At 37.2% G+C, this 18,530-nt stretch overlaps 1 protein-coding gene across 1 annotated transcript in view; it reads right to left on the bottom strand.

Moving 5' to 3' along the window:
• The window catches only part of DEPDC1B (DEP domain containing 1B), a 116,027-nt gene that overhangs the window by 15,336 nt on the left and 82,161 nt on the right, over positions 1-18,530 (bottom strand). The window contains exons 8-9 of the mRNA XM_079144039.1: positions 3,266-3,432; positions 600-776 (exon numbers count right to left, since the gene is read on the bottom strand). Of these exons, the coding sequence (XP_079000165.1) occupies positions 600-776; positions 3,266-3,432 (344 nt within the window). The remainder of the gene's footprint in view (positions 1-599; positions 777-3,265; positions 3,433-18,530) is intronic.

Below are 18,530 nucleotides of genomic sequence, written 5' to 3'. Positions count from 1 at the left end.
CAAAAAGTTGTAGCCCATTTGTGTACAATGACTAAAATGCAGTCTTTAAAAGTAAAATAAATAGATAAAATAGAAAAAATTTTAAACAAATAAAATATAAAAAAGAAGAAACGGCACATCATGAATCAAATACATTTAGCTCCAAAGTCTGTGCTCTTGGCCACTCTGGTGTCAGTCAAGAATATTTAGTGATGTGAGGAATTTTTTTATTGTATTGTTAAGTAAGAGAAAGTATATTACAAACCAGAAAGGGAGGGAGGGAGGGAGGGAAGAAGGGGGAAAAGAAGGAAAAAAGACACATACAAAATACCTAAAAGACCATAACACTGACCATGAACCTTTTGCTATTTTTTTTGGTGTATATCACCTATATTTCCCAGATTTCTTCACTACAGTATGATGATAACCATATAGCACTGATTTACACAAGAAAACCAAGTATTCGTTTCATAAACTTTTCAATTATAGCAAGTGCATTTGTATACCAAGGCTTATTTTAAATTTACTTAATCCTTATAACACATTGTACCAGAAGCCAAACAAGCTTACATGACTTTCCAATGCAAATTTGATAGGCCTGACAATAACCCCTCTTTTACCTGGACTCTTCGTAGATGAGCCACACGCTCCTCTATAGAGGTCTGCAAGGCCGAAGGTACTTTCAGAATCTCCTGGTAATTGTCCATCAGAAAAGTCACCAACCTAGCAGCCAATAACTCATCCAAGTCTACTTCATCCTTGGAACATAAGATGCAACGCGAAAATGTCTGAACCATCTAAAAGCGGGGGAGGAGTAAGAAAACACAGATGAGCTGGTTCTTTTGTCCTCTGAACTGAGTACATCTAGTTTGCAAAAAGAAAAGTATACATCCCACCAGGCATCTGGTCACATTTGGTCATCTCAGATGAGCTGATTGTCTCAAAAGCAGTACAAAAAAGTCTGTATCTCCTGTTTAAAACACATGGTTAGAGGGCTGGGGCTGGGGTTCAGTAGCAGAGCACTTGCCTAGCATGTATGAGGCACTAGGTTTGATCCTTAGCACCACATAAAAATAAACAAATAAAGTAATGCTGTCCAACTACAACTACCAAAAATTGGGAAAAAAAAAAAAAGACATGGTAGAGGGATGAGGGATGTATGTCTGAGAAATTTCTGAAAATTACTATCACCATGATTTGGATCATGTAGTACCTATTTTCTAGTGCCTATTAGCTATACAGAATGGGGTTTTATTGTGACATATTCATGTATTCATAAAAAAATGCTTTGAATTTCAAAGTACTTTATAGTCATTTGGTCATATAATATCCTAATATCACTATTGATTTTTTAAGCAAAAAATTTTATATATGCTTGTCATTTCATTATTGATTTTTTTTTAAAAACCTGGTAACAGAGTGCCTCAAATATTACATCTTACCTAGTTAACTTATTTTCTCTAGGATTTTGATGTACATTTGACAATCGACTTTGAACAAAACTATGGGATTTTAAAAGAAAAACATTAAGTGATGAAATTCTCTTTATAGAAATCAGAATTATAAAATATATGCTTTCATAGAATTTATACTAATGACTCAATTCTCAGTATCATCTCCACTAGAAAGGATAATACTTGTATTGCTGACAATTTTACTTTAAAATCACATAATTCTGTTTAATAAGACTTGATTTCATCAACACTGCAAATTATACTTTACTCATATTTATGGATACAAAAAGACACATATGTGGAGTTTTTTTGTTTTTGTTTTTTGTTTGTTTTTTTAATCTGGATACCATGGATCCCAGGGGATTTGTGAATGCCTTGAAACTGCATGCAACTTTCTACTCATATATTCTTAGAGGGAATAGATGCAAAGTTTTCTTCAACTTTTCAAAAAGGTCCATCAGTAAAAGAGGTCAAGAATCATTCCTTAAGTCAGGCATGGAGGAGCATGCCAATAATCCCAGCCACTTGGGAAGTTGAGCCGGAGGACTGCAAGTTTGAGGCTAGCCTTAGCAACTTAGCAAAGCCCTATCTCAAAATTTAAAAAAAAAAAAAAAAAAAAAGTGGGGGGGGGCAACTGGGGAATATAGCTCAGTGGTAATATGACCCTGGATTTAATCCCCAGGATTAAAAAAAAGTATCACTGCTCAGAGCACTGAGTGCTCTTCTGATCTTACCCCACACTTCTCTAAAGCTGGGCCAGGGATCTCCAGGAAGGGCCATGATTTACTGGGATATGGAAAGGACATTAATTCCATTGAAGTACCAGTTGTGCTCCAGGAATATTTTTGAGGAAATGAAGAGATTTTTATTAGTAAGTAAATTCTAAACATAAACTAAAAATGCATGTGATAGAAGCAGAGTATAAAAGTAGGTTACTGGAGACTGCAAGAGAGGAATGGGGAAAGGGGAGATGCTGGGTAGAGAATATGAAGTTCAGTTTAGACAAACAGAATAAGCTTTAGAGCTCTATTCCACAGTATGGTGATCACAGTTAATAATAATAAAAATGTACTATATATTTCAAAATTGCAAGAAGAGTAATTTTTGAACATCTCATCACAAAAAAAATAAGTTGATGAAGTTAAAAAGAAAAAGATGTCAAATTAGCTTGAATTAATCTTTCTACAATTAATACATATATCAGAACATCACATGGTATCTCATAAATATATACAATTATTTGTCAATTAAAATTAAAATCAATGTAAAAAAATGCTGACATTACATAGAATTCAAAATTAGTAGGTGTTTTTAAACAAAACTGAAAAATAGTATCACTCTTAGACCCTTAGATCATACCAAAAGAGGCACGTTCTCTCTCCTCCCAAGCTGTCTAGTCCAACTGTGGAATTTACTTCCTCCCTTTTTAATTCATTGTATATGCTGCATGTCTCTTACTGGTTACAATAGCAAAGGCTTTGCAATACTTTCTTCCCTGGAATTAGAAAAAATGTTTTCCTGATAAATCACTTACTCTTTTTTTCCACCCTTTGTCCTCTTTGTGTTGACAGTAGGTACCAGCTTAAGATGTGGTGCGACAGGATACAGCAGAGGTCTCTGTACTGAGCATCTGTTCGCTCCTCTCCCTTTGCTTTCTGCGATGTTCTAATTTAAGACCTTTAGACCAGAAGCACAAGTCTGGGTGGATGGCTGGCCATGACCCTGAAGCAAGCTGCCTTGCATCTTCCACTGATGGCTGCAACTAGTAAACTGGACTCAGCTGAATTTCCCTCCAAAACCTCAAGCATGTTAGACATTAATAATCAACCTACCAGTGTCCGGGTCCCAAGGCCGTCACACAGTGGTGGCATCTCTTTGTTCAAGCAAATCCTTGCCATCATCCTCATCAATAGCTGTAGCTTTCTCCTGTTTTCAGGAGGCAGGAGGAGGCAACAAATCTGAAAGGCTTCAACTGCCATTTTCTCTTTCTGTAACAAACCTGATTCAAAAAAGTTTTATCTTTCAAAATCTATGGCCTACTTGATTCTGTATGTTCATTCACATTTTAAAAAATATTATATTACTAAAAAGGGTGTCAAGTCTTTTCACACATTACACTGTACCAGGCGAAATGAATATAGATCTACCGTTACTCACAAATCAGCACAGAAAATATAATCCATCGACCAGAGATAACATGTAGAACAAACACAGACAATTCTTCGTCCCATTACTAGACAGACACCAATGTTCACAACACTCTTTCCCACTGAATCACAAGTAGTTCAAATAACATTAACCTCACCCTCAACACTCACGCTGTTAATAGGTCCAGAATCAACCAGCAAGAACATGAATGCACCATTGCGACCCCACACTCTCCCCACGTATGGTTTCCACATGATCAGCAGGGTCACCAACTTGCATGACTCACATACTAAATAATAGGACTAAAGCTCTCACTGTTGGTCCATTGCCAAGTGGCTCTGCTTTTTCTTAATAGCATTTAGGCTATATTCTAGACTTAAGCATGCTGATTAAATCATGTTATATGCCACCCATCCTTGTCTCAGGAAGGATTCTGTTAAAAATTAAGGTATTCTAATGTGCTCTTTTCAAGCATTCTTATCCCTGAACACTCAAATCTAAGCCCTCTAATGAAGTGAAACTGCTTCCACCAAGTTATTTGTTCTATATGCATCTTTTTCAAGTTCTAACCTTTGTGTTGCAGGCAAAATCATCTTTAACACTGAATAAATATTTACTAGCCATCTGTGAAACACCGGGAACTGTGGTAAGTTCTGGACAAGCAAAGATATCCCCAGCCCTTTCCTTTGAAGAGATGAGGAGAGACCCATAAGAAAATAAGTGACAAAATGTGAGAGGTGCTGCAAGACACATACCTAGTGACATACTAGGGGACTGTAAGTCACTCACTATAACTATATCACTATAGTCACTCATAGGCTGTGCGGGTGAGGGCTTGGCAGAAGTAAAGCTAGAAAAGTTGGCACCAATGAAGTCTTAGAAGACTTTAAATACCAGACCAAAGAGCTTGGGTTTCATCCCAATGGCAATGGGTATGGAGAGAAAGGGAAAGCAGAAGAGCGAGCTTGTCTTTTTGTCTTTCTCTTTTTTTTTTTTTTTTTTTTTCTTTGCAGTGCTGCAGATCAAACCCAAGGCTATGGCTCATGGTAGGCAAGTACTCTACCACTGATCTATACCACCAGTCCCAGATCTTTATACACAAGATGTACACAAGAAATGCTGCTGATGATTATCACATCATCACCTATGTAGAGTTGCTTCCAATTCTACCTCATCAAGTCCATGGAAAGAAAAGAGTTTCTAACCAAATTTTAGTAGACTCATTTACCAATAATATTATTAGGCCAGCTAAATATTTATGAAGCCAGCTTAGTATTTATTAAGCCAGCTTCTATACCAGCAACCATTTTAAGAGACAAGCAGTGAGGAATAAAACAAAATCCCTATGTAGATAGATCCCTGGAGCTTGCTTTCCAACAGAGAGTAAAACAGGAATAGAAAGGTGATGTGAGGTGGAAAGATGCTATGTAAAAAAATCAATAAATAAAGCAGGAAAGGAGCTGGGGAATAAGGGATGTACTCAGAAAACACTTCTAGCATTTCAGGAAAGACTTCCCTCTAAGGAACTGACATGTGAGCAGAGACCTGAAGGAACTGAGAGCAAGCCAGGGAAATACTGGAGAAACAAACTTCAAGGGGAAGAAAAGAGCAATTTCAAAGCTGCGGCATGGCAGTATGCCAGGGAGGGTTCAAGCAGCAGAATGAAGTAGAATGACAGCAGAGGGTGAAAAGAGAAGAACTAATCCCCTGCTCCTCTAAATCCCTCATCCTCCCAAGGCCAGGCCGCTACCTCTAGCAGTAGACTTGAATGGAAAAGTCCCTGCGGCCCAACACTGGATAATAAGGGAGGAGAGAGAAGTGCTCATGCTCAAAATTAAAAGCACAAGGTTCCCAACACCCTCAGCAGGAACGAGGCATACGTTTTACCAGAGTGGGAGAAAAACTCATTGTAAATACTGGTTAGGTCTATAACACTATTAAATTTGAGCCATAGATAAGCTACATAATGAATTAAGTAGGATGCATAGGTTGGTCTTACAATTTAACTATCCTTTATAGCTTTGCTTGATGGAGTAGTGAGGAGACAGGGGAAAAGTAGAATTGTGTTTCTGTGTGTTCAGAGCTACCTATTTGGGAAGGTTTAAGACAAAACCTTTTATTTCAATATAACTTATAAAATTGAAAAATTAATTCATTTCTTCATTCTAAAAGGTATTAAACTTACACTACCAGTTCCCCTTCCCGATTGATTTTTTTTAACCACTACAGAATTTACTGTTATGTTATCTACAGTTCTCTCCCCCCACTGCTGCACTGAAATGTAAGCTCACAATGACGGGGATATTGTTGTCAGTTTTATTTCTATCCATATACCTATAGCAGCTAGAAGAATGCCTGATACATCATAGAAACTAACAAATAAAATTTTGTGAATGAATGAATGAATGAATACATGAATGAAGGCATAAAAATTACTCAACCTTGTTGGGGCTTGAATAAGAATATTTGAGTTAAGCCCGAGCTCTTATTTTGTACCTTTGAATAAATCACTTAACCTCCATGAATCAGTAAAATGTTGAGAACAGTCATAAAAACCAAATCAGTTTACTACACTGGGGTCCATGGGTTATAAAGAGGAGGCCAAGTAAACTAAAAACTTTAATATCTTTGATCACAGCCATTACTGCACTCAAGTTTATATTAAAACTAACATCAGAGGGAAATATGACATTAAACAAATACAACTTTGAAATCTGGTTAAGAAATATATTGTGCACTGATTTTCAGGAGCAAATTCCACTCTGATCCTAACATAGCTAAATCATTGAATAATAAACCATTTACATCTACCCTACTGAACCCTAATTGCTTAAACAGTTGCATAACCACATTAAATAGTATGGAAGAAAATACAAACCTATGAACCATCACCATATAAAATATTTTTATAAAATTCATCATGTATAACTCAGAAAGTCTCTGTCACAATTATTACTCTCTGGGTCATTGGAAGCCTGGAAGATTTTTATTACTGTATTATTATTATGTAACAAAAAATACACCTGACTCCTTGGTGTTAGATGGTCCTATAAAACTCAAAGTTCCCTTGACTTTTTAGTCGAAAGAATGTGGATGACTTTGTCAGCATCAGTGAGAGAACTATCACAGCAGCAGACACCCATTTGATGATTGGCTCCTTGTTAACCTAAAGATCATGGAAGTCTTTGTTGAAATTGCTTATCAAGGTACAATGCCACTTTCTTTAAACCCAGTGAAATTTTTGTTTTTAATCATAGTCCCATTGAAAAACCACTGTAGTAAGAATTTTGCCACAGGCTAGGGATGCAGTTCAGTGGTAGAGAACTTACCTAACCCTGGGCTTGATGACCATCCCCAACAACAACCACCAAAAATTGCCAAGTTTAATTAGTATTTAGAATTTGGAGCATTTACTTGGGTCTGTAGATTTGCAGAGGGCAGGTGGGCACAGCAGTGAAGACCATCTGGAGTCTGCAAGATCTGGGTTTTATGTAAACTTTGCAACTTAACTAACTATGCAACCCATAAGCCCTAATTTAGCTTCTGTAAAGTGTAGAAAATAACTAAGAGTCATCAGAATTAAAGGGGATTATATATTACTATGCTTATAGCAAAGTCTGACACACCAAAGTACTAAATAAGTTAGCTATTATCATTGTTATGAAAGTTATACTAACAAAAACTACTACTTAGGCAGCTTCCATTTTAAGCCAACTTATTACATTTAATAACTTTTCACTTGCTAACTGATAAAGTAACCTCTCTTGGCAGAAAATGAGATTTTTAAGAACAAAACATGATTGCTGCAATCTGATTAGTTTGAATTGATTAAAAAAATCACTAGGAAAACCACAAAGGAGTTATGTGATGTTCATAAACAGCAAAGATTAGGAGTAGGAACTCACTATAAATGATACAAAAAATGTCTATAAAGCTTTAGAAATTGAGCAGTATGACACAACCATAAGAATAGACAAGAACCATAACAAATGGACATCATCTCAAGTTCATGGAACTAAGTAGAAAACTTAGAAATAGGTCTAAGAATGTGTGGGAATTTCTAATATGGCAGAACTGTCATTACAAATCAGTAAGAAAAGCATGATCTATTAAAAAAAATAAATGTAGGAACAATTGATAACCATATGTGATGAAAAAAATAAATGACAATGCCTTACCTTATTTAACAAAAAAAAAGGGGGGGGGGCGGGGCTTGGATTCTGTTTCAGCCCAGATGGAATAAATAAGGACCAAACTATGGGCTGGGGTTGTGGCTCAGTGGTAGAGTGCTTGCCTGGCATTTGTGAAGCACTGTTTTCTATTCTCAGTACCACATATGAATAAATGAATAAAATAAAGGTCTATCAACATCTAAAAAAAAATTTTTTTTTTTTTTTTTAAAAGGACCAAACTAACCCTTCCTTCAAAATCAACTAGAAAACTGCACACATTTTTTCAGACAAGGGACAACAACAGTACAGGACCATGATCCTGAGAAAGGAACCAAATTAATGCACATCACAATCTTCCAAGTGCCTTGTCTAGAGGCAAATTCCAACCACTGGATCAGAAGTGGGGATTTCAAATAGAACAAGGAAGTGTCCCTGAGTGGAAGAAGAAGAGACAAAGACTGGAGCTCAGGGAGGCTAAGTCAGCAGGAAGTTGCAAAGCAAGCTCCAAGTAGAAGTAACTATGCAAAACAAAAGGAAAAACAAAGTTTCCAGAAATGTGCATAAAACTCCCTTGAGACATTGAGGAATACTGAAATATGTATGTATGAGGTGAAACTCAGTGAGGTCACACAAAGAAACCAATAAGCTGTAAGCTAAACAATTTCCGAGTCCTGCTGATCACTGAGAGCATAACGCTGAAACCACTTCAGTAGTAGGACTAAACTATCCCTTAAGTGAAGACTAATCTAGTTCTACCCCAACAGCAGCTTTACAAATACGACACAAATGGGCAAGCAGAAACTCAAGTAACTAACTGCCTAACATAAAAAAGCTCAACTCTCTAAAGGAAGACCACAAAACACAGCACTCGGTGTTCAATATACTATAAAAATTACTAGATATGCCAAGAAGCAGGACAAACGGGACCAATACCCAAAAGACAAAGTAATATAAAGTCAATAGAAACCATCCCCAAAATGACAAGACATACAGGAATTAGCAGACAAGAATATTACAAATGACATTCTGTGACTTATATAAGAGAAAAGTGAACAAAGAGAGCAGAGAAATGGAAGATATAAATGAGCCCAATGGAACCTCTAGAGATGAAAAATGCTAAGTCCCAAATGAAACATCAGAAGAGAACCATGGCAGACTAAGTAAAGCAAGTCAATTTCAGGAAATTTAAATATACAGTAACAGAAATCAGCCAAAACAGAAGTAAAGAAAGGGTGGGGAGGGGGGAGATTGAACAGATCTTCAGCCACCTGTGAGAAATCTCCAAGGGCATATAAGTAATTAGAAAAGGGCCAAGGAGGCACAGTAAAAATATCTGAAGAAACAATGGACAAAAGTTTTCAAATGTGTGAAATTTATAAATCAATAGGTCAAAGGAATTCAATGAATCAAAGTACAATAAACACAAAGGAAACCACATAAGAGCTCATTATAATTAAATTCCTAAACATTGGTGATAAAATCTCAAAAGCAGAGATTAATAAACACATGTACAAAATAACAAAAATTAAAATGACTATACTTTTTATCTGAAATTATTCAAGCTATTTACACCTTTAAAATACTGAAGAAAAACTGTCAACTTAGAATTCTACACCCAGTGAAAATGTCCTTCAAAATTTAGTCAAAACAGACTTCTCAGATCCCTATCCAGCAAAGAGAGATGGAGAGAGGGAAATTGTTGTTGATGGTTAACAAAAAAGTGTTAAACGATTTTTCAAGCAAAAGAAAAGCAATATCAGATGGAAACCTGGATCGACATAAAGGACTGAGAGTACCAGAAAAGATAACGTACTGGGAGATAAACCTTCTTCTTGCGTCTTAGTTTCTTTAAAAGAAAACTATATGCTTAAAGAAGAAATAACACCAATAGATAGTTAGGCTTATAACATATTTAGGAGTAAAATATATGAAAATAGCACAAAGGGCAAGAGGGAGAAAATCAGAGAATGTTTTGCAGGGTAGTTGTGTTAAATGTGAAGTGGTGTAATACTTAAAGGTACAGAAAGATTTTTTGAGACACAAAAAGCAAGAACCGTAAAAAGTGAGGTTCATCAAAACTAATAACTTCTGTTTTTTAAAAGACATTGTCAAGATAATAAAAAAGAAAAGCACAATCTGGGAGAAAATATTTGTAATACATATTCTCTTTTTTTTTTCTTTGAGGTAGGATTTATTTATTTATTTTTATTTTATTCTAAACAAATGGGATACATGTTCTTTCTCTGTTTATACATGGCGTAAAGGCCATGTATAATCATAAATTTACATAGAGTAATGTTGTTTGATTCATTGTTATTTTTTCCCTTCCCCACACCCCTCCCACTCCTCTTTACCCTCTATAGAGTGCTTTCCTCCTCCATACTTGCCCCCCTCCCTAACCCTAACTCTAACCCAAACACTAACCCTTTCCTCCCCCCATTATGTGTCATCATCCACTTATTAGCGATATCATTCGTCCTTTGGCTTTTTGAGATTGGCTTATCTCACTTAGCATGATATCCTCCAATTTCATCCATTTGCCTGCAAATGCCATAATTTTATCATTCTTTATGGCTGAGTAATATTCCATTGTGTGTATATATATATATATATATATATGACTGTTTCTTTATCCACTCATCAATTGAAGGGTATCTAGGTTGGTTCCACAGTCTGGCTATTGTGAATTGAGCAGCTATGAACATTGATGTGGCTGTATCTCTGTAGTATGCTGATTTTAAGTCCTTTGGGTATAGGCCAAGGAGTGGGATAGCTGGGTCAAATGGTGGGTCCATTCCAAGTTTTCTAAGGAATCTCCACACTGCTTTTCAAAGTGGCTGCACTAATTTGCAGCCCCCCCAGCAATGTATGAGTGTACCTTTCTCCACATCCTCGCCAACACCTGTTGTTGCTCGTATTCTTGATAATTGCCATTCTAATTGGGGTGAGATGGAATCTTAGGGTGGTTTTGATTTGCATTTCTCTTATTACTAAAGATGTTGAACATTTTTCCATGTTTGTTGATTGCTTGTAGATCTTCTGCGAAGTGTCTATTCATTTCCTTAGCCCATTTGTCGACTGGATTATTTGAATGCTTGGAGTAGAGTTTTTTGAGTTCTTTATAGATTCTGAAGATTAGTGCTCTATCTGAAGTATGATTGGCAAAGATATTCTCCCCCTCTGTAGGCTCTTTCTTCACATTGCTGATAGTTTCCTTTGCTGAGAGAAAGCTTTTTAGTTTGAATCTATCCCAGTTATTGATTCTTGCTTTTATTTCTTGTGCTATGGGAGTCCTGTTAAGGAAGTCTGGTTCTAAGCCGACATGTTGAAGATCTGGACCTACTTTTTCTTCTATAATCTGCAGGGTCTCTGGTCTGATTCCGAGGTCATTAATCCATTTTGAGTTGAGTTTCATGCATGGAAAGATAGAGGTTGAGTTTCATTCTGTTGCATATGGATTTCCAATTCTCCCAGCACCATTTGTTGAAGAGGCTATCTTTTCTCCATTGCATATTTTTGGCCCCTTTGTCTAGTATGAGAAAATTGTATTTATTTGGGTTTGTGTCCGTGTCCTCTATTCTGTACCATTGATCTACCTTCCTATTTTGGTACCAATACCATGCTGTTTTTGTTACTATTGCTTTGTAGTAGAGTTGAAGATCTGGTATTGCAATACCCCCTGTTTCACTCTTCCTGCTAAGGATTGCTTTAGCTATTCTGGGTTTCTTATACTTCCAGATGAACTTCATAATTGCTTGCTCTATTTCTGTAAGGTACGTCATTGAGATTTTAATTGGAATTGCATTGAATTTGTATAGCACTTTAGGTAGTATGGCCATTTTGACAATATTAATTCTTCCTATCCATGAACATGGAAGATCTTTCCATCTTCTAAGGTTTTCTTTAATTTCTTTCTTTAGTGTTCTATAGTTCTCATTGTAGAGGTCTTTCACCTCTTTTGTGAGATTGATTCCCAAGTATTTTATTTTTTTTTTGATGCTATTGTGAATGGGGTAGTTTTCCTAATTTCTCTTTCTGAAGATTCATCACTTATGTATAAAAATGCATTGGATTTATGAGCATTGATCTTGTAACCTGCTACTTTACTGAATTCACTTATGAGTTCTGAGAGTTTTCTGGTGGAATTTCCAGGTTCCTCTAAATATATAATCATGTCATCAGCGAACAGGGATAGTTTGCGTTCTTCTTTTCCAATTCATATCCCTTTAATTTCTTTGGTTTGTCTAATTGCTCTGGCTAGAGTCTCAAGAACGATGTTGAATAGAAGTGGTGAAAGAGGGCATCCCTGCCTTGTTCCAGTTTTTAGGGAGAATGCTTTCAGTTTTTCACCATTTAGAATGATATTGGCCATGGGCTTAGCATAAATGGCCTTTACAATGTTAAGGAATGTTCCCACTATCCCTATTTTTTCTAGTGTTTTGAGCATGAAGGGGTGCTGTATTTTATCAAATGCTTTTTCTGCATCTATTGAAATAATCATGTGATTCTTGACTTTAAGTCTATTGATAGGGTGAATTACATTTATTGATTTCCGGATGTTGAACCAACCTTGCATCCCTGGGATGAAACCCACTTGATCATGGTGCACTATCTTTTTAATATGTTTTTGTATGCGATTTGCTAAAATTTTGTTGAGAATTTTTGCATCATGTTCATTAAGGATATTGGTCTGAAATTTTCTTTCCTCGATGTATCTCTGTCTGGTTTAGGTATCAGTGTGATATTGGCTTCATAGAACGAGTTTGGGAGGGTTCCCTCCTCTTCTATTTTATGGAATACTTTGAGAAGTATTGGAATGAGCTCTTCTTTAAAGGTTTTGTAGAACTTGGCTGAGAACCCATCTGGTCCCGGACTTTTCTTTGTTGGTAGGCTTTTGATGACTTCTTCTATTTCAGTACTTGAAATTGGTCTATTTAAATTGTTTATGTCCTCCTCGTTCAGTTTAGGCAATTCATATGTCTCTAGAAACCTGTTGATGTCTTCGAAATTTCCTATTTTGTTGGAGTATAGATTTTCAAAATAGCTTCTAATTATGTTTTGTATTTCAATACTGTTGTGATATTTCCTTGTTCATTCCAAATTTTAGTGATTTGGGTTTTCTCTCGTCTTCTCTTTGTTAGTGTGGCTAAAGGTTTATCAATTTTGTTTATTTTTTCGAAGAACCAACTATTTATTTTGTCAATTTTTTGTATTGTTTCTTTTGTTTCAATTTCATTGATTTCAGCTCTTGAGTTTAACTATTTCCTGTCTTCTACTTCTTTTGGTGCTGGTCTGCTCTTCTTTTTCTAGGGCTTTGAGCTGTAGTGTTAGGTCATTTATTTGTTGAGTTTTACTTCTTTTATTAAATGCGCTCCATGAAATAAATTTCCCTCCTAAGTACTGCTTTCATAGTGTCCCAGAGATTTTGATATGATGTTTCTTTGTTCTCATTTACCTCTAAGAATTTTTTAATTTCCTTCCTAATATCTTCTGTTATCCATTCATCATATAATAGCATATTGTTTAATCTCCAGATGTTGGCATAGTTTCTGTATTTTACTCTTTCATTTATTTCTAACTTCAATCCATTATGGTCTGATAGAATACATGGTAGTGTCTCTATCTTCTTGTATTTGCTAACATTAGCTTTGTGGCAGAATATATGGTCTATTTTAGAGAAGGATTCATGTGCTGCTGAGAAGAAAGTGTATTCGCTCTTGGTTCAATGGTATATTCTATAAATGTCCGTTAAGTCTAAATTATTGATTGTGTTATTGAGATCTATGGTTTCTTTGTTCAATTTTTATCTGGAAGATCTGTCCAGTGGTGAGAGAGGCGTGTTAAAATCACCTAGTATTATTGTGTTATGGTCTATTTGGTTTCTGAAATTGAGAAGGATTTGTTTGACATACATGGATGAGCCACTGTTTGGGGCATAGATGTTTATGATTGTTATATCTTGCTGATTTATGCTTCCCTTAAGCAGTATGAAATGACCTTCTTTATCCCTTCTGACTAACTTTGGCTTGAAGTCCATACTATCGGAAATGAGGATGGATACTCCAGCTTTTTTGCTGAGTCCATGCGCATGGTATGTTTTTCCCCATCCTTTCACCTTTAGTCTATGGGTATCTTTTTCTATGAGGTGAGTCTCTTGCAGGCAACATATTGTTGGATCTTTCTTTTTAATCCAATCTGCCAGTCTATGTCTTTTGATTGATGAATTCAGGCCATTAACATTCAGGGTTATTATTGAGATATGATTTGGTTTCCCAGTCATTTGGTTCATTTTTTAAATTTTATTTATTTATTTATTTGACACGACTTGGTTCCTCCTTTATTTGACAATTCCTTTAGGATAATTCCTCCCTTTGCTGATTTGCTTCTTTGTTTTTCATCTCTTCCTCATGGAATATTTTGTTGAGAATGTTCTGTAATGCTGGCTTTCTTTTTGTAAATTCTTTTAGCTTTTGTGTATCATGGAAGGATTTTAATTCATCGTCAAATTTGAAGGTAAGTTTTGCTGGGTATAAGATTCTTGGTTGGCATCCATTTTCTTCCAGGGCTTGAAAAATGTTGTTCCAGGCCCTTCTAGCTTTTAGGGTCTGGATTGAAAAATCTGCTGATATCCGTATTGGTTTCCCCCTGAATGTAATTTAGTTCTTTTCTCTTGTAGCCTTTAAAATTCTGTCTTTATTTTGTATGTTAGGTATTTTCATTATAATGTGCCTTGGTGTGGGTCTGTTGTAATTTTGTGTATTTGGAGTCCTATAAGCCTCTTGAACTTGATTTTCCATTTCATTCTTCAGATTTGGGAAATTTTCTGATATTATTTCATTGAATAGATTGTTCATTCCTTTGGTTTGTTTCTCTAGGCCTTCCTCAATCCCAATAATTCTTAAATTTGGCCTTTTCATGATATCCCATAGTTCTTGTAGATTCTGTTCATGATTTCTTACCATCTTCTCTGTTTGTTCAACTTTGTTTTCAAGGTTAAATATTTTGTCTTCAATGTCTGAGGTTCTGTCTTCCAGGTGTTCTATCCTACTGGATATGCTTTCTATGGAGGTCTTAATTTGGATTATTGTTTCCTTCATTTCAAGGATTTCTGTTTGGTTTTTTTTCAATATCTCTAACTCTTTATTGAAATGATCTTTTGCTTCCTGTTTTTGCTCTTTTAACTGTCGATTGGTGCGATCATTCAATGCCTGCATTTGCTCTTTCATCTCATCATTCAGTGCATGCATTTGCTCTTTCATCTCATCGTTTGCTTCTCTGATCATTTTAATTATGTACATTCTGAACTCCTTTTCTGTGATTTCTTCTGCCATGCTGTCATTGGGTTTTATTGATGTAACATCTAGATTTGTTTGTAGCATTTTCTTTCCTTGTTTTCTCATATTGTTCAGGTATCAGTGGACCGCTGAGATATTGCAGATTTCCTCTATTGACTTACAATGTCCCTGAAGATTTCTACATATATCCCCTCTTAGCCTTCAGTAGGCTGAAGTCTTGGAGGAAGTTGAAAATGCGGTGCTCCACAAGGATGCTGCCTCTCTAGGAGTGGTGGCCTTCAGGTGGGGTATATTCCCTGCTAGTGGGCAGAGGTGCCTCCACTTTTTGACCAATGGTCATCCAAAGGGGAACTAGGCTGCGGGCTGAGGCAAGGCCTGTTTGGGCCTGAGTCTCTGGTTTTACCATCCTTGTGGTGAAACCTCACCCGGCAGGGAAGACTCACCCGGTGGGGAGGTCTCGCTGGTCAGTTCCCTCCTAGAGGTTCCCCTCAATTTACAGCTACCGCCTGGGCTGGGCTGCCTTCGTCTGCAAAGTTCCCAGGGGCCCGGCCCCACCTCCTGTGCCTGGGAACCTCACCCTTCGCAGATGAATCTCCTTAGGCTGCCCCTCCTCAGAGATTCTGCCCGCAGTCCTGGAACCTTCGCTCCGCCCCTAAGCGGCCGCACTCCTCCTCCTCCTCATCCTCAGGGCAGGCCCCAGGGTTCAGAAGCAGTCCTTCTGAGTCCAAACAGCTTGCCACGCAGCTCCCCATCCGGCAACCGCCTGCAGCTCCGGTACAGTCACTCCGAATCCAAGCGGCCGTGCTCCTCCTCCTCCTCAGGGCAGGCCCCGGTGTTCTGAGTAAACACAGCTCTCCCCGCTGCCCCTCCCCCGGGCAGCCACCGGAGCCCCAGTGGTTGCTCCGAGTCCCAGCGCTGTGCTGAGCGGCCTCCTCTACGACGCTCCCAGTTGTCCGAGTTCACTGCTCCAGTGGAGGGAGGGGCGTCTCACCGGCAGCTCTACTTCACAAAGTTCCCTGCGCTCCGGAACCACCGTCCCATCCGGGACTCCTCCCCAACGTGAGAGACCCACCCGGCTGCTTTGAGTTGGTCCCAAGTCTCTCAATATCTCCTCTTTTGAATCCTGAGTCCTGGAGCAACATGATGCAGCCACCCTCTAGGCCGCCATCTTGAAAAACCTCTCTAAAACATATTCTTAACAAGGACTTGTATCAGAAAGTAAGTCTCACAACTCAATAATAGAACAAACAAAATAATTTTAAAAATGGGCAGAAGTTCAAACACATTCTACAAAAGAAAATAAATGAATGGTCATTGAGCTAATAAAAAAGATCAATATTACTAGTCATCAGAAAAATGCAAATTAAAACCAGAGAGCTATACCACTACATCCACTTAAAGGGGCTGAAATGTAAAGACTGAACTACAAAGACTGACAATGACAGGGTTCGCAAGGAAGTGGATCTGCTGAAACCTCACCCATCACTAATGGAAATGTAAAATGGTATGACTACTTCAGAAAACAGTTTGTCACTTTCACGTGAAAGTAAACACACATTTACCGTATGTTTACACTTCTAGTTATTTAGCAAAAGAAGTAAACATAAATGTTCATGTAAAGACTTTACATGGATGTTCACAGAAACTTTATTCACAATAGTCTAAAGCTGCATCCAATCCACATCCCCTAAACAGGTTAATACATAAATAAATCATGGTGTATATCCATGTAATAGTTCAGCAATAAAATATAACAAACCACTAGAAGGTGCACCTACAAGAAGGAATGTCAAAAACATTGTGTTAAGCAAAAGAATCTAGATACAAAGTATCTGTACTGTGTGATTCTACTTTCATGAAACTCTAAAATTAAAGAACCCAGCTAATATTGTCAAAATGGCCATACTACCTAAAGTGCTATACAAATTCAATGCAATTCCAATTAAAATCCCAATGACGTACCTTACAGAAATAGAGCAAGCAATTATGAAATTCATCTGGAAGAATAAGAAACCCAGAATAGCTAAAGCAGTCCTTAGCAGGAAGAGTGAAGCAGGGGGTATCGCAATACCAGACCTTCAACTATATGACAATGCAATAGTAACAAAAATGGCATGGTATTGGCACCAAAATAGACAGGTAGATCAATGGTACAGAATAGAGGACACAGACACAAACCCAAATAAATTCAATTTTCTCATACTAGACAAAGGTGCCAAAAATATGCAATGGAGAAAAGATAGCCTCTTCAACAAATGGTGCTGGGAAAACTGGAAATCCATACGCAACAGAATGAAACTAAACCTCTATCTCTCACCCTGCACAAAAATCAACTCACAATGTATCAAGGATATTGAAATCAGACCAGAGACCCTGCATCTTATAGAAGAGAAAGTAGGTCCAAATCTTCAACTTGCTGGCTTAGGATCAGACTTCCTTAACAGGACTCCCATAGCACAAGAAATAAAAGCAAGAATCAATAACTGGGATAGATTCAAACTAAATAGCTTTCTCTCAGCAAAGGAAACTATCAGCAATGTGAAGAGAGAGCCTACAGAGTGGGAGAAAATCTTTGCCACTCATACTTCAGATAGAGCACTAATTTCCAGAATATATAAAGAACTCAAAAATCTTTACATGAAGAATACAAATAACCCAATCAACAAATGGGCTAAGGATGTGAACAGACACTTAACAGAAGATCTACAAGCAATCAACAAACATATGAAAAAATGTTCACCATCTTTAGTAATAAGAGAAATGCAAATCAAAACTACCCTAAGATTCCATCTCACCCCAATTAGAATGGCGATTATCAAGAATACAAGTGACAATAGGTGTTGGAGAAGATGTGGGGAAAAAGGTACACTCATACATTGCTGGTGGGGCTGCAAATTAGTGCAGCCACTATGGAAAGCAGTGTGGAGATTCCTTAGAAAACTTGGAATGGACCTACCATTTGACCCAGCTATCCCACTCCTTGGCCTATACCCAAAGGACTTAAAATCAGCATACTACAGAGATACAGCCACATCACATCAATGTTCATAGCTGCTCAATTCACAATAGCCAGACTATGGAACCAACCTAGATGCCCCTCAGTTGATGAATAGATAAAGAAACTGTGGTATATATATACCATAGAATATTACTCAGCCATAAAGAATAATAAAATTATGGCATTTGCAGGAAATGGAGAATATCATGCTACGTGAGATAAGCCAATCTCAAAAAACCAAAGGACAAATGATCTCACTGATAAATGAATGATGACACATATAGGGGATGGGAAGGGGGCAAGAATGGAGGAAGGAGGGACTCTATGAGGGATAAGAGAGGTGGGAGGGGTGGGGGGGAAATAACAGAATGATTCAAAAACTATTACCCTAGGTAAATATATGATTACACAAATGGTATGCCTCTACTTTATGTACAAACAGAGAAACCAGATGTATCCATTTGTTTACAATAAAAATGAATTT

The sequence above is a fragment of the Sciurus vulgaris genome (assembly GCF_902686455.1).
Source record: "Sciurus vulgaris genome assembly, chromosome: 6".
NCBI classification, from domain to species: domain Eukaryota; kingdom Metazoa; phylum Chordata; class Mammalia; order Rodentia; family Sciuridae; genus Sciurus; species Sciurus vulgaris.
The sequence above is the reverse complement of the archived record's forward strand: the minus strand, read 5'-3'. Positions and strand labels throughout refer to the sequence as shown.